The sequence below is a fragment of the Hydractinia symbiolongicarpus genome, chromosome 9 (genome assembly GCF_029227915.1).
Source record: "Hydractinia symbiolongicarpus strain clone_291-10 chromosome 9, HSymV2.1, whole genome shotgun sequence".
NCBI classification, from domain to species: domain Eukaryota; kingdom Metazoa; phylum Cnidaria; class Hydrozoa; order Anthoathecata; family Hydractiniidae; genus Hydractinia; species Hydractinia symbiolongicarpus.
Genome location: NC_079883.1, coordinates 23,769,519 through 23,792,115, shown reverse-complemented (window position 1 = coordinate 23,792,115; position 22,597 = coordinate 23,769,519). Strand labels below are relative to the sequence as shown.

The 22,597-nt window shown below is 33.2% G+C and overlaps 3 protein-coding genes and 1 long non-coding RNA gene across 9 annotated transcripts in view; 2 read left to right on the top strand and 2 right to left on the bottom strand.

Annotated features, from left to right (window-relative positions):
* The window catches only part of LOC130656995 (disheveled-associated activator of morphogenesis 2-like), a 19,027-nt gene extending 16,886 nt beyond the window's left edge, over window positions 1–2,141 (bottom strand). For 2 of the 3 annotated variants that reach the window (XM_057459948.1, XM_057459949.1), the window contains exon 1: window positions 1,666–2,141. In XM_057459948.1, the coding sequence (XP_057315931.1) occupies window positions 1,666–1,827 (162 nt within the window). In that variant the 5' untranslated portion in view covers window positions 1,828–2,141. The remainder of the gene's footprint in view (window positions 1–1,665) is intronic. The other variant, XM_057459950.1, reaches the window with a different exon arrangement.
* The window catches only part of LOC130657000 (uncharacterized), a 19,096-nt gene extending 8,389 nt beyond the window's left edge, over window positions 1–10,707 (top strand). For 2 of the 4 annotated variants that reach the window (XR_008985040.1, XR_008985043.1), the window contains exons 2-4: window positions 6,601–6,669; window positions 7,843–7,985; window positions 10,463–10,707. This is a non-coding gene — a long non-coding RNA (uncharacterized LOC130657000). Of the gene's footprint in view, window positions 1–2,384; window positions 3,199–6,600; window positions 6,670–7,842; window positions 7,986–10,462 lie in introns of those variants that run through there. The other 2 variants (XR_008985042.1, XR_008985041.1) reach the window with 2 other exon arrangements.
* Window positions 4,351–15,990, bottom strand: LOC130656999 (sodium-dependent dopamine transporter-like). Its single transcript, XM_057459953.1, has 9 exons — window positions 15,852–15,990; window positions 15,602–15,736; window positions 12,249–12,379; window positions 11,372–11,484; window positions 10,753–10,884; window positions 8,376–8,475; window positions 7,007–7,107; window positions 6,562–6,732; window positions 4,351–5,114 (listed from the first exon to the last, which is right to left on the bottom strand). The coding sequence occupies exons 2-9, from the start codon at window positions 15,628–15,630 to the stop codon at window positions 5,025–5,027; spliced, it is 867 nt and encodes a 288-aa protein (XP_057315936.1). The 5' UTR covers window positions 15,631–15,736; window positions 15,852–15,990; the 3' UTR covers window positions 4,351–5,024.
* LOC130656997 (meiotic recombination protein SPO11-like) lies at window positions 15,289–22,597 on the top strand. Its single transcript, XM_057459951.1, has 2 exons — window positions 15,289–20,376; window positions 21,094–22,597. The coding sequence occupies exons 1-2, from the start codon at window positions 19,608–19,610 to the stop codon at window positions 21,537–21,539; spliced, it is 1,215 nt and encodes a 404-aa protein (XP_057315934.1). The 5' UTR covers window positions 15,289–19,607; the 3' UTR covers window positions 21,540–22,597.

Sequence of the window (22,597 nt, the reverse complement as noted above, 5' to 3'; positions counted from 1 at the left end):
CACATGTCTCCTAAGTTTTTGTTAACACCCAAATTTAACTATAAACTTTGCTAAAAGTACTCTGTGAAATTTTTCAAATTTTTTTTTTATTGGCCAGAAAACAATGACATCATTAAATTAAAACAGAAAGTGCGTAAACATATTGTTATATATTTGCTAACATAAATTTCCCTTAAATAGTCACATATATTAAAGAAACAGATAATTATATGTTTGACATCATCTTTCTATAAATAAGTGAATTTAAAGAATGTAAAATATACACATATGGGGTGACGAATTACCAGAAATGAAATTTGTTAATTTTTTTTATGAATCATCAAATATATACATGTATAACAGATTGTTGCAAAAAAATAAAATGTGTTGTTTATTGTTCCTGAAATATGTGTTTACAATCATTGTTTAATCCTATGTAAAAATGAACAAGCTGTCTGAACTTTTGTTAAAAATGAAATCATATGTTATAACTTATTTATTTATTCATTTATTATTAGCGTGAGAATTGTTCCCTTTATGCTTCTAAAAGCAAGGAGGAGTGTTGCCCTGTGTGCATTTCCCACATGCTTACATTCGTAAGATATTATATTCGTTCCAATCTATGCCAAGAGTAAATAAATATGAGATAATCCCTAATAATATGTGCTTAAATGTAAACAAATTATGTAATGTAATATTCTTTAATTTCGTCATGGTATATGCCTCTTATTTATATAAGTATTTTAACATAAATTGATGATATATTTTAGCAACAAGTAAGGGGAAGACTTTTTTAAAAAAGCATTACAATTAGTAAATTACATTACAAGAAATAGAAAACTGTGTTTTAAAACAACATTTGCATACGTGTTTCATACCATATACAGACAATGTAATTGTATAGTACATTTAAGGGGAAAACATGGCCGATATAGAATTTATTTATTTTTCCCTGCAAAAGGGTTTTTCAAAATTGCTCTCAAAATTATAATTGTAAACACGAAAATGTATATCCCTGTCTTCAAGTCTCTGTGTTTGTGATACAAGAGTTTTTTGTCCTGGTGACTTATATCCATACCTCACCTTTCAAAAACAATATTTGTATACACAAGTAATAATCATTGGGAGGATACACTCTAACTAGACCCTCCAAAACAACCAATTTTGGTTAAAAAACAGACAACATGGGACCTGTAAAGAACAGAGATTCTCCTGTGTGTTACATTTAGCGTTTGATTGATATGCTAAAAATTATTATAATATATTGTATCTCAAGTAGAAAAAAATTGAATATACACCGAAATTCTGAAGAAGTATTGGAGGCCTTACTTAGGGTTATTAAATCATAACTTTAAATCTAAATTATACCCAAAATTATACCAAAACGATTCTGATATATTCTATAATTTGCTATATATTATATTTTAAAATACTTTAACCTAGCTAGCTAACATTTTTATTTTGAGCTTAGCTTGCTAAGGTGTGAGTTCTTAATAACACCACATAGAAAAATGCTTTGGTTCTTCATCCTAAACTTCAGTGTAAAAATGCAATTCTGCTTTAGCCGGCTAGCTAATACTGATTTTATTGAAACGGATAAAAACAGTATCAAAATTAGACTTAGTTCGCTAGAAAAAATGAAACATAGCAAGCGAGCTAGACATTACAGATGAATAAATAACTTACAACAAGTTCTGTAAATTTCTCATCTAATTCTGAAATATCAGGCATGGGAACATCATGCTCCCTGGCTTGTAGATTGACTCCTTCTGGTTCATATCTAATTTCTGGCTGCTCATCAGTACCACCTCCAAAGCAACTAAATAAGCCCCCTTTTTTCTTCGGCATCGTTTTACTCTTCAGGCCCTGTTTGCTATATAGTTTTGTGTGATAGTTATCAAGGAAATAGTTCTAATGCATCAGAGGCGTTCAGTTATAGATAATTTGTATGCGTAATGTCATTTCTGTGGATGATAGTAAGAAGACATACAGCTACTCCTCTTTTTAATGATACAAACTCTTTTATTTCACTTTCTATATTTTCTTCACAATTGTCTATTAATAAATTCAATGACTTTAGTAAGTACTTTCCTTCTACTCTCTGCTGTCATCCCAATTCCATTCTGTTCTTAATTTCGAAGAAACAGTTATCGCAAAGCCCATACTACAAGTTGTACATACTTAAATTTCTCAACAAGGATCTATTATTTATGAATTTTGGTGTGTTCAACCACGATGAAATAAATTAATAAATCTGCCATTAACATTCCATGTTTTTGTAACTCCGCCGTAGGGGCTCGCGAAGTTTATTGATCAATTTCTCCCGGACCGGAAACAAACATAAAGGTGGAACATCATTACATAAGCATTGTGTTGTTTATGAATTCAATTTCTTAACATTTGTACACACTTTATGCCGTTATAAAAAAGATAAATATTGTTCCATCATTTGGCTGTCTTGCTGTATTACATTGCGCATTGCAACATAGGAAGTGCAATAGGAAGAAGGGAAGTATAAAATTACTGAACGTAAATATAAAATGGCGAAATGTATTTAAAAGGGAAAGGTAGATCTCCATATAATACGATAACTTTTTTTTATTTTCAGTTGGATGAGAAAATAACCTTGAAGAAGAATTTTTCTATGCACTATATATTTGGCTACTTCTGATATTTGGCTACTTCTGTTTGTCACAAACTTGGAGGAAAGTCACGAACAACCACAAATTTGCTTCGCAAAAGTTTATTGGCTGGTTTAAAACTAGTGAAGGCCACCCCCAGCCACGTCCCAATTTTACTATTTTCGGATTGAGAGCCACAGTGGAATCGAGTTTGTTAAAGGAGGTTGTCAAGCTGGACCTTAAAGACATTTATCCAGATTAGCTTCAAACGTCGTAACAATATTAGTTAATAATGGCGCGGCCAGTGATTGAGAACAAATAAACAACGCAAACGAGTTTAAAATCCTATGATAAACATTACATTATTTTCTTCTCTATTCTAAAGGTTGCTATTTAAACAAGTCTTACAAAAAACCACTTGGAAATCACTGCTTCCTAATCTAGCTTCCTGATTATAACTTCAAGACCAACCACATTCTCGGGACTTTTTATCCGTCGTCGTCGGCCTATTTTAGGAGTTACTGGGAGCGAAGTTTCCTTGAATGTGTTAAAAAGAAATCTTTAGCCGTCCTTTTGGTTACGTATCGAACTATGTTAAGTAAGTGGAATGAATGTGCTATGTAAAGAGACTTGTTACATGCCTTTTTTCATAAGCAGCACAAAATTTGGGTTGCGGTTCAATTTTGTTTTAGTTTTTGTGTGCATTACAGGCTGCTTAGCTGTTACTTACTGACTTTCTACCTGAAAAAGTCAGTTAGGCAAGCTAGTTATAAAAAATCAAACTTTCGCGGGGACGGGGAAGAAAATCTTCGCAGTTTTCGCAGTTTTCAGTAAATTCCGGCTGAAATTGAATTACTGACATTTTATTGATTTTAGTATTTTATAACGACTGACTTTCTTTTTATCTAAATTGATGGTTGTTTGTAGTGAAAAAATAATGATTCAAAAAGAATAATTATTTTTTAAACAAACTTTCGTTTTTTGCAAAATTTTTTTTTTACTTACGACAATGCTTTTTTCAGAACCTTTTTTGTTTGTTATTTTTTTCATTTACTAACTTCAGGGTGGCTGTAGCTTACAAGTTGCTTCGTTTTCTATGTTGCTTATCTGTCATATCAAAGGTTGCTTATAAAAAGCGTGTACCACAAGCAGCAATAAGATCAATAAGATTAAGCGAGTTTCGCGATTTATCCTCGTATTTACGAAATTAAGTTCTCGCGACATTTTTAATTTTTCAAAATTGCTTAATTAAAATCTCACAAAAAAATTTCTTGTAATACGCGAAAAAAAAATTCCTGAAAAAAACTTTTTCTTACGTTAGATTTCAAAAAATTACCCCTGTCTCTTTACTGGCATTCATATACTTGATTATAATAGAAAATTCCTTACTTTCCTCGAAATTTCGATTTCTGCGAGATTGCGAAAATAAATTAGATTTTTGGCCATTCGCAAAATTAAACTTTCGCGAAAATAAATTCTCTCGAAAAATGTAATTTTTTTTATTCGCGAAATAATTTCTTCCCTTAAAGTACTACATAAATTGAATCAGTTTATTTCGCAAAATTTTTGCGACAATCCAGGACAACCATGGTAACCTCCCTGACACACACACCTTCCAGCCCCTGAAACGATTTTTGTTTTCTGAGGGACCTGAATATTTATAAAAAAAAAGGTGCGAAGCTATCATTTAGGAACGAACACCTTTAGAGGAGAGTAAATATTAGTAAGACAAGGAGAGAAGAAATACATGCTTATTTAAAAATATAATTTGTAATCACCAGGGATAACTTAATCAAAACTGTATAATTTGAATAAACTTGCATTTGATAAAATAAGTGAAAATATTTAATATAAATAACGGTAGCTATAACCATGCTATAACGATTTAAATTTCAGTTGAAAGCTATAAACAGCCGCCCATTATACGCCCACCCTAAATTAACGCTTCTCATTATCGGACCATACTGCTATTGTTAATATTTTACAGTCAAATCCTCGACTCGTTCTTTTTAAGCAATAACTCTATAAGAAACAGTGTGGAATTTTCTTTAAATCAAATTGGAAAAATTAAATAAACATCGCGTCTTTGATAACAGATAAGTATGAACACATTTCTTCTGTAGAATTCCATACAATGCAGTTTTAACAATTATGGCTACAGGTCGATAAAGTGCGGTATTAACAATTATTGCTACAGAATTGATAAAGTGATAAACTGCGGTATTAAAAATTACTGGTGCGTTACATAAAGTGCGGTATTAACAATTATTGATGTGTTCGATGAAGTTCAGTATTATCAATTACAGCTGCGTTCGACAAAGTGCGGTATTTACATTTTCGATTGTGTTTGGTGAGATGCATTTCGGCTACTACTCCTCAAAAAGGTAATAAACACGACACAATAATTCTCATTTTGATAAACTGCTACATGGCACTTGCCAAATATTGAGCTTCGTCATTTATGTCCTTTTCAGTACGGTCTTCTAGACATGGTGTAGTCAGTACGCGCAATCTCTAAAAACAATATGACCGTTAGGTTGAAATATTATGAAAAGACTAGTCGCCAAACCCGTGTAAATATCCATTATATATCGCATTTCGTGTTTCCGTAACAGACAGACAAACAGACAGATGACGGCTATTATTATAGAGGCGGAAAAATGGCACAGATTTTGTTTAACTTTGTACTTCTGCATCAAAAAGTTGCATTATTTCTAAGTGAAAAATTCAAAAAACATTTTTCTTCAGTTGCGGGTAAAAGTATACATAATAAAATTTTAATCCCCATAACTTGAATATTTTGAGCCCCTGAAATTAACCTGGAGTTTCGTCAGCATAAAATTGTCGACGAGTGAGTCATTTTTCCTCTACAATTTATCAGCCTAAAATGTTGACGGCAAACACGTCGGCATTGTTTGTACAAAGGGCTTTTTTAACTGACAAACAAAACATCGTAATATTATTTCAAGTGGTGGGGCTGCATGTTAAAGTTTTCTCGCAAAGAACAAACGAGCTATAAATACAGAATATTTCAAATTATATATATGCTGTTCCAGGCTAGTATATACTTATTTTTACAGCTGCAGTCTGAGTCAAGATTATAGTTTCGAGGTAATTAATATTTATGATAGGTGTATACGTTCTTCTTTTCACTCAAAGTTCGAAAAAATTTTTTTGAAAAGAAGTGAAGTGAATTAGACATTTTTTAGGACAGGCGGTGAATAAAATATTAGATCAGTCCTAGAGTTTCGTTTCTAATATTTATATAAAAAACTTGTCTGTGAGGCGAAACCCCGATTATGTTAGCCATAAGACTACCTAGGGGAACTAATTTTTCGCATTGTTAACAAGTCCTAATAATTGGTATATTAAATTCCACAAAAAATAATTTCATGTTGCTATTCTTTCTCCAATATAATATAGACTGCTAAAACTGAAGTCAACTTATCTATTGTTTCTAGTGCTAAAAAAATCAGAAGGAAAAAATAAGTGTGAATCGTTTAAAAAACGAAAAAAAAGAGAGAAATTTTATGTCCGGACAATCTTCTAAGAATTAATGAAAACTCGCGAAAATTTTCCTACTGTGATTACATTCTTAATTGATGAAATAGAACATCATTCTTTGCACCCCCGTGTTGCATCAAAGCCTCTCAAACAACCCACAATATTTCGTGCATGTTGCTGACAAAACACAGTAAACAGCTTAGCTGACAATTTGGCTCAATTCGCATACTTTACTGTTAAATTTTCATCAAATATCAAAAATTAAGTTTGTAGTTGTAGCTATACAATGCATAAGTAATCCCAGGCTGTGTTAATGAATCAAAAACACGTGCTTGACAGTTCTCTGGCACTTGCTAATAAAAAACATTCAAGGCCTTCTTGAACTAGCAAACAGAATATTTTTCCTGAGAGGTAAAGAATAATAAGAACTGTGTAAAGCCACAAACGACTTTTTTACCTCTCTTAATGAACCATCTGTTTGTACAATTTTTTTTAGCGCTACAACTGGAATGCACAACATTGAAGCAAGTGACATTGACCATCCCAGTGCTTCAGCCCAATCTGGGTAGGTATATTTAAGTTCAAAAGTTAGACGTTTGTGATTTATTAAACCGAACAAGAAGATACCCTACAAGAAAAAAAGACAAACGGATAAAAGACAAATTTGTTATCTCAACAAAAGCTGTTAATCAAACTTCGTCTGTAGGTTTTGAACTGCTGAACCAACTACAGCGACAATAAAAAACGTATGGCCCTTCACAAAAAATATAATAAAGTTTAATTATGAGAATTCTTAAGTTGCTTGTATTCTAGGCTTTTAATCAAAAGTAGTATCGGTTCACCAGGACGGACAAGTCAAAGCAATATTAAAAAATACTTTCTGCTTATAAATAGCCACTTACAATGGTTATAACAGGTGTTATAAACTTCCATATGATGACCCAAACATAGGAAATCTTAAAGCCTACCATGCTTTCAATATTCCCTTTAAATTTTTCAGCACCTGGAAAATAAAATAGTTAGGAAATTTTCATCGTTACAAGTTGGAGTTGTATTTCATTTGTTGACAAAAGACATTTGCATTGTGCAAGGCATCCTTCTTAACCCTTATTTTTTCTGAAAAAAAATATTATATAAGTTTTAGAGGACTTCTTAGTGTATATTGTTGCATTATTTTTTGTTTGTCGAGTTAGTGTGACTACATGCGAAGTAATTATACAAATACTATTTGATTGGCAAAAATGCTGACATCAGCAATTTTTTTAACCAAGTTGTTATTGGTGATAAGTTTCATATCGGATAAACAACATCTTTAAAAATTACAGAAGAAAGAAGCGAGTCATCCACCTTATATTTATGAGTACTTACTTTAGGTGAGTCCGCCGGACTTAACAAGCTGCGAGTCTAACAAACTCCCGGTAACTCGAACACCGAGTGTAACTCGAACTTTCATTATCTCGAACTATTTTCGTGGGTACCTTAAATTTTCGTTAATACTTTCTTAAAATAAACTCCGGTAAACTCAAACCTCGGATAACTCGCACATTCGTTACCTCGACATATTACTCCCCTCCTCTCCCACCCCCTTAATTCGAACTTTCGAAGACTAGATAATTGTCAGATTTTAATTTCTTCTCTTAGATTTTATTAACTCCTGATGTAATATATAGATAATGCTGTCTGTTAAGAAACGTTTAATTTACAAGGAACCCTAACTACAACTATAATCTTATTTTAGATCAAATTCCACATGGGACCTTGGTTTTAAACATTCGTTAAGTCGAACTACTTTCCTTGGTCATTTTGAGATTCCAGTTACCGGGAGTTAAATGTATGTCTTTTATCAATCCACCAAAGTTAAAAAACACACAAAAACACAAGGTATGTTTTGATTTTAAATGCGGCAAAAAAAAGTTTTATTTCTATCTAACCATGGAGGTTAGATGGAATCTCCTTGTTTGATAGATTCTATTTCTACCTCCATGATCTGAAACAAACTCGAGTCTTGGAGGATTTGCTTTATTTACGCGAGTTTCAACGCGATACGGACTGGTGTTAAATTTTGAGCCCTGCAACGGATACACCTATCGTGAAGTGTAAGCAAAGGGGAGGAGATAAATACGATAATAAATAGTAAACCGCAAACGGTTCCATTGAATGTTTACGAGGTCTTATTTTTAGTACATTGTTTTTAGTCCGCCTTTATGATCCAAATGTAAACAAATAGAAATATTGTTTATAAAAACAATATTCATAAAAAAGATGAACTACCATATATCCATGCCACAGTAACAAGTTCAATGGATCCAACGAACAAAAGAGACGAGCCAGCAGAATAAGTGTCTATTAAATGGAACCAGTACATACCACCCTGTGAATAAATATAAAAATATAAAACGTAGATAAATAAATACAATCATAGAAACGTTATGGCGATACAATATAATATTATTTTGTAAGTGTTTTGGAGAAGCACTTGAAGTGAGGACGTAATACTCTAAATCTAGCGCCTCTTCCCCCGTGTATAAAGTGTCACCTCATTACTAAGCTTTTATATTTTTACGACCGTGGAGAAGACTACCCGGATACTTAGGATTTATGTTCATTCTTTTAATCTACGGATAATCTTCTACTGATGATTAAACTCATTAAACTGTCAAAGAACGCGTACGCGCGATAACAGAACTTTAAAAAATTATTTAGTCTGTGAAAACATTAGCGCTTTTAACCATCAACATTCCATGAAAATAGAAAAAATAAAAAGATTTCAGAATGTTTTTTTCTGTCCCATCTATTAACACTTGCCCGTCTCGTTTGTAAAAGGGACGCTCCGTTGAAAGTTGGGTTAGAGCGTTAAAAGATGGGAAGGTCTAACTATCAATGCCTGCGTCCACGGCGTTAGATTTGAATAAAAAACTTTGGCGTTATAGAAAATGGGCCACATATCCCAACTATTAATGCTTGTTTTTATAACAAGTTTTCAAAAGAAAAAATGTGGCCTTTATATTTATTTTCTTCCCATAATCTCTTGTTAAAACAAAACTTGTGATGCATTTTTCTCCTTGCAACTTGCTAAGAAATTCATCAACTTTTCTCTGAATGTAGCCATAGTGTAGTTCAAAATTTTACGACTGGCGTGGATCGAGCATACTTTTTAGTTTGAAAAGGAATTCGAATTATTGCATGCTTTGAGACGGTTGAATTTAAAAACTTTCTTATTTATTTGTTTACTAATTTAAATTTTATAACGCCTTAGATTTTAAAAATGATTCAAATCTTAAATATAAAAAGTTGAAAAATCAATTTTAAATTTTTTTTTTTATAGGATTATTTCTTTTACATCTTCCTAACAATAAATTAGAACAGAACAACAGTATTGGAGTAATTTTGCATATTGGTATGGAGTTTGTGATGCTTTCCAAACGACAAAAGACCGAGGCTTGCATTTATACTATTCTGATACGCATGCGCATAACCCGAAAAGTCGGGTTACATTGTAGTGTGGAATCCGAAAATTTATTGCAGGACGCAGGAAGTCGAAAACAGTGATTTATTTGCTGCTAATGCCAAGTGTTGATACAGTATAATCTCCATTTAGCGGAAATCATCGGTGTATGACCAAAGTGTCCGCTAATTGGAAGTGTCCGCTTTTTGAAAAGTTTTACATTAAGCCACAAATTAAAAAATATAAAGACGATTTTTGTATCACAAAAGAGAAATAACATAATAATAACGAACCAAACTTTCAAACTTTATAGATTTTTAAGGCCTTTCAAATAAATTTTAACAAATGATGGATAAATGATTAAGATTTTTTGTTACAAAGTATTTAATCAATTGCTGTTTTCTGCTATTTATCTTGACAATCTCTAGTTTCCTTTTAATGGAGGAAAGAGTTTCTCTTTCCTCTCTATTGTGATTGTTTAGTTCTATAAGCTCGTCAAGCATTGTTAGCGATGTGGCAATAGAAACTTCTTTTTTTTAAATCACAGAATTATCACCATCTTCGTCATCGTCCTCAGATGAAATCTCTCGTCTTTATTTCCAGACTCTTTTTGAATATATTCATCTACATATCTTTTTAGGTAGCTTTCTTTCTAATTAAATTAAAAGCAAGCTGGACAAAAAAGTTGTTAAATGTTTGAAATAAATGTTAAAATGTTCTTTGCTCGCTTTTGATTTTTTTGGACTTTCCGTTAGTTGGAGAGAAAAAAAAAGCCATATTTGCTTTTTGTTGCAAAAAATATTGTCCACTAACTAGAGTGTCCGCTAATTAATGTGTACGCTTTTTGGAAATTTTTTTTATGAGACTTTGACTAGAAAACGGCCGATGTATGACCAAAATGTTCGCCTTTTAGAGTGGCCGTTATTTGGAGAGAATACTATAGTTGGATCGGAGCGTTGGCAAACGGGTCACACTGTTGAAAGATGGGACCACCGTTTAAAGTTTGGGCCGTCCGGTTTATAAACAGAACGCGTTTAAAGATGGGCCAGGACAGTTTCACTGCGCATGCTTTTTATACAGATATCAAAGTTAAACAGCAAGTAATTAAAAAAAAAAACAGTAAATATGAATGAATAAATGAACGACTAAATGAATGAATGAGTGCATAAATTAATTAATAAATGATTGAATAAATTCACAAACCTCAGAAACACAAACCAAACCAAACAAGCATAACACAATACAAACAACCAACACAACAATTTCTTTCCGTTTTTCCAAAACTTTTGGATACCTCTCCATAATGCATGCACATATTAATTCTACTTGCCCAAACTAAAAAAAACAGTTTGGAAAATTGTATTTTAATGTTCAGCTAAATAAATAAACTATAAAGAGATGGAACTTCGATCTAAGTAAGTAACGAGCCAATTTACAGTCAGTCAGGCAATGTGTTAGAACAGGAATAACATCAGAATCCCTATAATAAGGAGTTGGGTATGCTTAACCAGCATCACACTATATTAAGATTCAAGAAAATTCGCTAAAACACAATGTCCAATCGCGAAAATGTATTTACTTATTTATTTATTTTAAATAAAATTAAAGAAAATTGTCACTCGAAAGTAAAATTACTTCTTAGAAGTAAATGGGGATTTTCATTGTGAAAATGTGTGTTGTAAAGGCTATCAATCATTTCATTACAAAGCTCTGAAGATGTGTTTTTGTTACAAAAAATATTTACAGGATATTAAAACGTCTTATGATCTTCTATTACTTGCGAGGCCAAACATTAACAGAAATACAAAAAAGATAAGCAAACCTGACTGTCAAGCCCCAATGTTATCAACATGAGAAAAAATATGACAGACCAAATATGGGGTTGTGGTAAAGTCGCTAAGGCTGCTGGGTAAACAATAAACACTAATCCAGGCCCTAAATAAAATAAAAAAAATAATATAATTATCAACCTTTTTTGGAAATTATGCACAAAACCGCGAAGAGGAGTTAGAAATGAAAGCGCTATATCAAAAGGCATCCTAGTTATTGAGGGCATCCTAGTTATAATTTAAATATAGGAATGACGCTTTTTAAGTTAGTTTAAAAATTAAGCATAGGAGTCAATACGATTGTTTTGTAAAACATATATATAAATATGAATAGTTTTAAACTACAAGGTTTCAGCAAAACATTAAAACTAATAATCTTTCCATCTAAAATATTTTGTATGCAAGGTTTTTGTTAAAGAACGCATCCTTTTTAATATTTAAATTTGTAAGAAATGTTATTTTTTATAAAGACATTAATTGTTGTGCATTATCACTTTCTGTACGATTGTATTCATAGTAATTTTTTCGCGCAGATTAATTTTTTTTCGCTTATATGTCAATATGAGCGTATTTCTTGCATGTTAAATTTCGCGCAAATTTAAATTTCTCCACAAATAACATGAAAAAGATAGTAAAACGCAAGGTTCAATACAAAATATAAAAGCGTTTCTTCGATGTAAACCACAGAATTATATTTCACGCGTATCGATTTTCGCACGTAATTTCTTTTTTGCAATAACAAACTTTTGCGCGAAAATTACCGAATAAAGGTATCTCTTACAAAAACAAAGTGTGAGAGAAGAAAAAGAAGGTTCCTTTCGCAAATCAGAATTCCTATAACTCAGCATAGTAAAGACAGACAGCACTTACCATCAGTTGCTATGGAGGGATCGTCTACTAGTTTGTGCTGTAGCTCACCCATGTAACCGATAATAGCAAACACAACAAAACCAGAAAATATGCTGGTAGCTGCATCTGTTATACCAATAAGAAATGCATCTCTATGGAAAAAGGAAACATATCAATTCATGTTGTTTTATAAATACGTATTCTCACAGCCAATTCTTTCGAACCAAAAAGATACAAAATAAATAGTCAACATTAAGTTTGTCTAAACACTATTTTGGATCGTGTGACACTATAGTCAAATGTTCAATGGAAATCAAGTGTCTGTTTTTCGCACAGCAGCTACATGAATGATGAGGACAAAAACAGGTTGTCATTTGTGTTATAAAATTCGCCATTTTTCTTTGTTTTATTCAAATTTGTAACTTTATTCTGCAAAAAAAATTTTCGGCTTATATAGCTGATGATGACGTAAGCAGAATTACTTTTTGACGCCGCTTCCTATTCGCGTAATTTTAAAGCAGACAGAATAGTTACGATTGAATTCTTCAATCTCATTGGTTAATTACAAAAACAATATATAATGACAAGCGGACTTAAAACAACCGCTTGAAAGTTTTATAACATTAATAATCATTCGCGCGGATAACAAAACATAATGGAGCCTTCCAGCATTGACATGGATTTACATGGAAGCGGTTGTAAGAGGAGTTCAAGACGTTTTACCAACAATTTCATTTTAATTCTTGCACTGTTGTAAATTTATGCAACCTTTGTGATGGTTGTAAGTACATGCATTCAAATTTATATTGCATTCGCAGTCATAATGTAAACGTTTATTCATTCTGTATAGAGGTTTTTGTAAAAAAAATCGCAACCAAAAGTAATTTCCATTTCCATAAAAGCAACTTGATAATCGCCGCAATGTTATTTCTCTCTAAATTTAAATTTTTCATCGCTTGCGAATAGAAATGAACAAGCGGAATAAATGTGCAAAATTTTCAAGCGTTAATATTCCATAGATTAATTTGCGTATCAATAAAATCTACCGTCCCAAAAGCAAGAATTCCCATCCTATAAGATCTAGAGAGACGGATCAATTCTAACATCATCTGTTGCCATAAAAGAACGATAGGTTGACCATTTCAGTGATCTTCTTAATCAACCATCTGCAGTAGACTCAACAATTCTGGACGAAATTGAACAACTTAAAATTGACGAATCCCTTGATGCACCAATCAGCGAAGCTGAGCTAGAAAAAGCACTACAGATCACCAGACTCGGAAAAAATCCAGGACCTGACAGTATCTTACCTGAAATCCTTGTCCATGGAGTAGTTCGCTTAGGAGCATTCCTATTCGCTATCATCACCTTATTTTAGAATACTGAATCCATACCATCCGACTTAACAGACCCCAGACCCCAATACTCTTTAAAAAAGGGGATCGCAGTCTCTGTGGCAACTACAGAGGAATCTCCCTACTCATTGTTGTAGGGAAAGTTTTTACTGACATCCTTTTGCAGAGACTGAAAAACATTGCAGAAAGAATATATCCCCAATCGCAATCAGGGTATCGAGATGGTAGAAGTACGATTGATCGTATTTTTACCCTCAAAAGGCTAGAGAGCAACGTCAAAATATATACATTGTTTTTGTCGACTCTAAAAAAGCCTTTGACACCTTTAATCGAGATATGCGCTTTCAAATTCTAGGAAAGATAGGTTGTCCGTCCAAGTTTGTACGTTTAATCAAGAAACTACAAGAAATTGTACATGCACGTCTCATCGTTGATGGGTCACTAACTGATCCCTTCAAATAGCAGGGTTGTAAGTTAGCTCCGACACTTTATGAAATATACGCTGCCCTATTACTTCTGCTTGCTTATAAAACCATTGGTCATTTGTGCAGCATTAAAATACGATTTCGGTATGATGGTGACTTGTCCGATCTAAAGAGACTTAAAACCAAATCAAAATGCTATCTTGACTTTATCAGGGAAACATAATATGCAGATGATATAGCTATTTTCAGCAATTCATCCTTTGGTTTGCAGGCTCTTTTGACATCTTACAACTAAATGTCAAAAAAGATGGGTCTTTCAATTAACGTCAGTAAGATGGAAACCATGTGCATTGGAGAAGAGCGTAAATTCTTTATTGACGGTAAAGAACTTATTAACGCCAAGCGATTTAAGTATCTTGCCAGTTTGTATCCAGAGACTGCTCGATGAAGGATGAACTGACTGTTCGTATTCAGGCGGTCTCATCTGCATATGGTCGTTTGCGGAATAGAGTATTTGATTCGCGATCTTACTACCTCTACAAAAATCAAAGTGTGGAAGCAATGTTTATTGCCTTTTCTTCTCTATGGTAATGAGACTTGGACACTGTATCACAAAAACATCAATTAATTGCGTACTGTACAACAGCGTCCCCTAAGAAGAATATTGAAAATCAAATGGGATGATTATGTTAGCAATGAAGATGTTCTACTTTGTGCTGACGTTGAAGACATCGAACTGACCCTCTCAAGAAACCGGCTACGATGGCTCGGCCACGTATCAAGAATGAGAAGCGAAATTCCTGTTAAGGAACTTCTCTATTGTTAGTTTGTGGAAGGAACACGTGCTATCGGCCAAAATTAAGGTATAAAGACACGTGCAAAAGTATTTTGAAACATGGGTTGGTTTTGAATGAATGGCAACAAACTTTTGCCAATAGATCTCTTTGGAATGATCTAGTGTCGCGGGTGTGTCAGAATATCAATGAGTTAAGAATTACATATAGGTGAATATTTATCATAGCACATCCGTATTTCATTCTTAACAGAGAATGGTTCACCCCGATCAGACCTCTGATCATGACGGGCGAGTATAATGCGTGTAAGTCATATTGAAGAAGAACTACTTTGTTCATCACTAACACACTGCCAAGCAGTGAGCGGGATTCGATCCGCGGTCCCCAGAACTGGGAGCCGCAAACGAACCCACTACACTGCGTGTTCTGGGTGTAGTGGGTTCGTTTGCGGCTCCCAGTTCTGGAGACCGCGGATCGAATCCCGCTCACTGCTTGGCAGTGTGTTAGTGATGAACAAAGTAGTTCTTATTCAATATGAGTTAAGAATTAACAGTATGCCTAAAAATGACAATGAACTTCATTTAAAAACAAAGGCTTTATACAAGGTTTTAAAAACAAGTACGAAAAAATAATTAATATGAAGATTTAACTCTAAATTTCAAATTTACAGCAGATTTGTAAAAGCCTTTATGATGTATAGTATCATTATTATTATCATTATCTACACTGCAATGTATGCCTGTCTCATTGATGATAAAAGTTCCTAATAGTGGCATTATATAAAGTAAAAAAAATCATACCTGACATGAGGGGACACAAACCATTCCATGCTTTTAAAGGACCAGCTTGAGAATATTGTCCAATTCCTAGTTCCAAGAAAAATAACGGTATTCCAGCCAAAATTAGACAAAGTATAAAAGGGATTAAGAAAGCACCTAAAATAAAAGAAAATGAAGCAGATTATTAAAGCAGATTTTTACAGATTTTGTATTGTTCATTCTTTAAAATGTGGTGACAACTATGTAAATCACTGGTAAAATAGTTATATACCTCCACCATTTTTAAAACATTTAAATGGAAATCTCCAGAAGTTGCCATAGCCTACTGCAAAGCCAACACATGCAAATATAAATTCGATTTTTCTTGACCATTGCTCTCTAGGTTGTGAGGAAACGTATTTATTCTTTTGTTCCATTTTCGTATTTATAGGTATAAGATAACTATACAAGTATAAATAAAAAAATATATCATTGTTAACTACAGTTAATTATACATATACTGAATTTTATCAAAACCAGTTTATCTATCTCTATAAAGAACTCTGCACATTATCTTTGCAAGTGCTCCAAAGATGATGGATTGAGTGGGACTTGGACCCACAACCTTTTACGATTGCTGTAAAGACTATGCTATTGATCCGATGCTATCTCCCTAGCACATGTAGTAGATAAGGTGAGATTACTACCTCCATGTGACATACACTGAGAGCAAGGCATATGGAATATAATGTGCAGGGTTACTTATACAAATATATATCACATATGCACAGTTGTTCCTATAACATACATAGTCTATTTCTGTTTCAACATTTCTTGAAATCAAACATGTTAATAAGAAAATATATATATAACAAAAACAGGTTTTCAAATTTGGGAACTGTTTCCATTTTAAAACAAAGTTTCCATAGGCATACGTGATTTTGTCAATATACAACAGAAGACAGTAATTTCTGGAATCAAAGTTGCACAGTATTTGTGTCACATGTGTATAAGCACAAAATTCAAATTGTTATTGATTATTGTCCATGTGAGGACTTTTATTCCACATTAATTCACAAAGTTCCGATTTTTTGCAAAAATAATGATATTAAATCGTGAAAAATTTATGGTATTCTAGGGCCATTTGAGTGGGGACAGGAAATTCATATGTGACTTACTTCTGCCTTATCCTAAACTGTATAGCCAGACAAGTTTCTGGTGTTGCAAGTTTGCATTGAGAAAACAGCACTACTAACTAAATATAATATTAGACTGTGGCGCGCCGCAGATTAGTGGTTATATAACTCTCGCACTTTGAGACCAGCAGGATTTGATTCCCCTTGTCAGCGATGTTACCATAGCCCTAAATTAGCCCAAGCCATATGAGGGAAATTGGGGATATGGCACACTGTGTGGGCTGATGGATGTTGAATGGAGGAGTTGTCTGGTAGAGCGCAGGTCCTAATTGGCTCTGTAAAATATGGGCATTAAAAACTCTAGGACTAGTAAAGTAAGTAAGTAAGTAAGTAAATAACTTATTTATCAATAGACAAAAAGTACATGATTTTATAGAAAAATGATTATATAAGTATTGTTGTAAATAAGTCTATTGAAAGGAGATTACCACAAAGCAAAATAGCTTAAATGAAAGTGGTGACCACCTAAGAAACAGGACATCACAAAAAGGACAAAATACAAGACAGGACTGGGACTAATACAAAACACAAAGGTAGGAGTTTATGTATATAAGTCTAGTCAAATAGGAATTTACCAAGAAAAATCAAAATAAAAGACATGATGCAAAAAATATGGAGGCTGATACAGTTAAAAATATAATAAAATTTAGTAGCTGTTTAAGAAATGCTGAAATAGGATAGGTTTGATCTCAGAGATAGATTTACTAAGAAGGCGAAAAGGAAAAGATATTTGTACCTCATTCCATGATTTTAAAGAGTGAAATCTAATAGACTTTTTCCCAAATGATGTTGAAAAAACAAAAGGTAATTTTAAAAGCCCTTGTTGATCAGCATGAGTGAGTTGATCATGAGAAAAGTTAATGGAAAAAGTATCTTTGATAGTGTCAGGAAGGCTATTATGAGCTAAGTTGTGTAGAAAAATAATATTTTGCATAGAGATCATGTCGGGAAACTTGAGAAATCCAAGATTGGAGTAGAGTGAACTGAGCGGTGTGTAGGGAGTTCCAAAAGAAATGAGTCAGATAGCATGATTTTGGAGAATTTCAATACGATGTGTATGATAACTTTTTTGACCTCAAATTTGTGAACAGTATAAAATACGTGAATAAAAGATGGCATAATAAATCAGCAGGAGTATATTTGGGGACAAGGTTATGGATTTTGGCTAGAGCTCCATTAGCTTTCCTTAGACTAATAATGGTATTATTAATTTGTGATGTCCAGCTTAGGTCAGAGTCTAGAGTGATTCCAAGATATTTGACTTGAACGCTGGGATAGATTTTTGTACCATTAACATTTAATTTAAAGTTGAAATGAAGTGGCTTAAAAGGACTTTTGAAAATAACATATTTGGTCTTTGTTTTGTTGAGAGAAATCTTATTGGGCCAGTGACATAGAAGTTAAGATCTATATTTAAATGCTTAGCGAGTTGTTTAGGCGATTTACTGATATGCAGCATGTTAGTGTCATCAGCAAAAAGGTGAACTAAAGAATAATTGATAGCAAAATGAAGATCATTTATGTACACTAAAAATGAAAGTGGACTAAGTACAGACCCCTGTGGTACACCATGATTGATAAATTTCTGAGAAGAGATAGAGTTATTGATACATACAAATTGTTTTCTATTTGTTAAAAAAGACCTAATTAAAGAAAGTGGGATGCCATGAATACCATAGTGAAATAGTTTTTTCAGTAAGATTTCATGATCAACTGTATCAAAAGCTTTTTGCAAATCAATAAATACACCGCAAGCAAAGAGACCATTGTCAAGAGCATCCATATTTTTTTGAGTGATGTTAATGAGTGCTTGGAAAGTGGAAAATTTCTTTCTAAAACCAAATTGATTATGGTAAATAGTTTTGTTGGAGGATAAAAATTTATATAAGCGATTGTAAATTAGTTTTTCAAAAACCTTATCAATGTTAGAAACTAGTGAAATGGGTCGAAGTTAGTGAGTTCTCCCCACCTAACCTCCTGGAAATAATAGGCAGGGTACATCCCTCGATATTTGTGAGGCTAGCCATGTAAAATATGCACAGCTATCTATCTATCTATCTGAAAAATGGGAAGTTGGTGGACTGGCGGGATGCTGCTGGTGGTGAAAATGTTAGCTATGTAGCAAACAAGGTCAGCAAGCTAGCTAGTTGCTAGTTTTGGAGACTTAGGTATTATATAGGATTAAAACCAACATCCATTGCAATTTTTAGGTGTCCCTAACTTCTTCGTGATGGGTAAGCTAAATGGACAGATATCCATCAAGGCCAGTACACCATGCAAGAGTTACCATATTTGTTTTGATGGTTGTGGTCACATTGACCACATATTTTCATAAAAAAAAACCCCAAGGCTCCTCCCGGTACGAGCGTCTCTGTTTTTCAAAAAAAATGGCGGGACAATTTTAAAACGAGTAAAAAGTGAAAGCGAAAGCTGGTGAGTGAGCAGATGAGTGAGTATATGTATCCTATTAATTTTGTTTTATTTTTTAGCCATGTCAAACGATTGCTTAGGTACGTACGTACGAAATCGTTTCAGGTTGGGGATGGTGCGGGGCGAATATAGTGTTTATCCGAGAAGAGTTGGCCCGTGAGGGCAAAGAACTTTGCAAAATGGAATGTCTAGATAATCTCTTTAAAGGATACAATTTATTATAACATATCATTGTTAGTTGTAGTAATTATTAAAGAAAAGAAGACCTTTATTACTATATTATTTTTTATATTTATAGGGGCGCAATTCCCACTTTGCCTGTTGCACTACGTTGATTGATAAAGAAGCGGGTACCAGAGAGGTTATGCTTGTTTCAAATACTATTTTACTGTTAATAATTTTCTTATTCATCATAGAAAATAATGGCTTTCCTTTCAAATGTGTCTGAATCATCGTTTTGGAGTTGTCTAGCGGAGTTATCCAAAGAACTACAATCAAGAGAGAGTGCAACGAAATTACTCGAACGAATTAAAATCACAGACAAAAGTGAAAAGTCTATTCATGCTACGAAAATTTTGTCACGCTATGAAGTTATGCAACTCATTGAAGAGCATATAACGACGTTTCTACGTGCCTTACACAACCGCGAGTTGCCTAAATTTGTTTTTAATAAACGTGGTGGAAGCAACAACACAATTTTTAAAGAAGACCTAGGTGTCCAAATGCTTGGTGACGTAACAAAACACGAGATATCTCTGGAAAACCAGGCTTCGTTACATAAATACGCTGTAATGATTACATGTTTATCATCGTGCTACAAGTTACTTCAAGAAAATAAACATTCAACCAAAAGAGATCTATACTATTCAAACGTGAACTTTTATCAAACACAACATGCTGTTGACGAAGCTGTTTCTGATATATCATGTATGCTTGGCGTTCCTCGTCACGCTTTACATATCTTATCTTCCTCGAAAGGATTGCTTTATGGTGATTTATCTTTTTCAGATAATGATGGTAACATTATAGTTTGTTATGAAAATGGAGTTCAAGTCCCGAATCATGTCAGTTGTATCCGTAACTTCCAATCAAACGCGAGATATATTTTAGTGATTGAGAAAGAAGCAACTTATCAAAGATTAGTAGAATATAAGTTAAATGAGAAATTAGGACCGTGTATTCTTATGACAGGTAAGGTTGTAACTTTTTAAGGAGATGAGCAAACGCAAATAAGCCACAGCAGAGGCTTATTTACTTTAAGATTTAGCTACATTGAGATACATAAATCAACTGGCCACGTCAGTTTAAATACTGCCCACTCCAGAATAGACACCATGGGCTCAAAACTGGTTAAAGACTTTCTTGTTGTGCAAATGCTTGGATAGATCTATTTTGAGTGTCGAAAAAACTTTGTAATTAAGAGATCACTGTGCAATAATAATTGTCTTCAAAATCCTCGATATTTCAAAAATCATCGTTTTTACTCCAATCCAGTGCAAGGGTAAAACCACACTTTGTTCTTAAATCTTCGAATTACTAGGCATTCTTTTAAAACCACATCTTACCCATGGGTTAGTTTAACGTAGAGAATTGATGTTAACGCGCAACCTTTTTCATTAATGAGTTATCTATGAGAAGAAATAAGTACCTTTTCATTGTTCTTATGCGCCTATATGGTACTTATTCGGCGTTAAAACATGACCTAAATTTAGATGATTCAGCTAAAGGACATGCTTAATAAAACCAAAGCTTTCATGGGAAATTTTTCACAAATGTAAGGCGCTTCGACAAGTTAATGTCAATAAATTTTGTTTTTTTATTTTGGGTTTTTTGTGGAATATTGCTTAAGCAAAATACAAAACTCTGTTCAATTTTTCACTTTAGTCAGTATCATCTCTTTCTCAATAGGCAAAGGCTTCCCGGATATCAACACACGCATGTTACTTAGAAAACTTTGGGATGCACTGCACATTCCTGTTCTTGCTCTAGTCGACGCTGATCCACACGGAATTGAAATCATGTGTATTTATAAATATGGTTCCAAATCCTTGTCTCATGAAGCGTCAAACTTAACTTGTCCAGTAATAAAATGGCTGGGAGTTCAGCCAAAGGATATTGGCTTAGTCAATATAGCAGATACTTTTCTGATACCTTTATCTGACGCTGATAAAAAGAAAGCTAACGATTTACTGAAAAGAAATTACATCATGCAACAGCCACATATAGTTACGCAAATCGAACTGCTACTTAGCCGTGGCTTAAAAGCTGAAATCGAGTGTTTAGATTCTATTTCTCACTCTTTTATGACAGATATTTATTTACCACATAAAATCCGAAACGGTGATTGGCTGTAAGTCTTGTACTGATTGGTTGTGAGAAAATTGCTTTACATTGATTGGCTGTGATAACAATTCTTCGCGTTGATTGGTTGTGATAAAATTGCTTTACAGTACCTTGAGTTTATTATTTTTTGCGATTTTTACCCATATTCGATGAAATGTATCCGGGTGAGAATTTTAAGGAAAGGTCAATTCGCGAAAATAAATCATCGCGAAATTACCAGAATGACTTCGCGAATAATCTTCGCAAAAATAGTGAAAAATACAGTGGATTTTTTCTTCCTTAATAAACACACTTTACAAGCTTTCTCCATTACGTTTTTCTGGTTTTTTATATGTTAGATCTTTATTTGAATATCCTTGTCGATTATTCAAGGTTTTTCTAAGAAGTGCTCATGATAATCTTCCTTTTGGGATGACAATAAAGTTCCTTAACAATACTTTTGTCCCTTTTATCAACTTTTATCGCTTTTTACGCTTGCAGTAGGAAAAATGTAGAAAGCTAGATATCTGAAACAGTCCGACTCGTGAAAAATAATCTTTGCAAAAACTCTTTTTTTAATTCGCAAAAATTAATTAAGTTAAGGTAATTGATTTTAATGTAAAAGGATTGATTGTGTTAAAAAAATGTAACAACACGGTTATCTTCTTGTCTCAGTGTCTCATGGTTGATTGCTCTCGCGTTTCGACAAGCTGAAGGTTGACTTTGTTGATCTTTTGTTAAGCTACCGCCTTTCAACTCTTTTTGGGTGTATTGTAGCTCTGGTTGTCTAGCTCAGCCGTGTTCAAGACAAAATAAAAAAACCCAAAATCTTCAGTTATCATCATTTGGGAATTATTTTCACCTCAAGATAAACATAGGAGATATAAAATATCTTCAGGGTATTATTGCTGCACCAATAAGATTTATTTGCATTTTTAGAATTATTGCCTAATCAATTACAAGTTTTAAAACTTACAGTTAATTTAATCTATTGTTTCTTTTGTTAATAAATCACACCCTTAAAGTGTTTTATTTTTTTTGGATTTTCCATGTTAGAAATTGATTTTCTTAGCTAGTTAACTGTTGTTTT

What these genes read in the sequence shown, in the direction of transcription:
- LOC130656999 (XM_057459953.1), bottom strand. Translation starts at nt 15,630, where the DNA reads ATGGAATGGTTTGTGTCCCCTCATGTCAG. An exon ending in TCCCTCCATAGCAACTGATG is followed by an intron (nt 11,485 to 12,248) that starts GTAAGTGCTGTC and finishes TATTTTATTTAG; the next exon opens with GGCCTGGATTAGTGTTTATT. An exon ending in CATTGGGGCTTGACAGTCAG is followed by an intron (nt 10,885 to 11,371) that starts GTTTGCTTATCT and finishes TGTTTTTTTTAG; the next exon opens with TTTGGGCAAGTAGAATTAAT.
- LOC130656997 (XM_057459951.1), top strand. Translation starts at nt 19,608, where the DNA reads ATGGCTTTCCTTTCAAATGTGTCTGAATCATCGTTTTGGAGTTGTCTA. An exon ending in ACCGTGTATTCTTATGACAG is followed by an intron (nt 20,377 to 21,093) that starts GTAAGGTTGTAA and finishes CTTTCTCAATAG; the next exon opens with GCAAAGGCTTCCCGGATATC.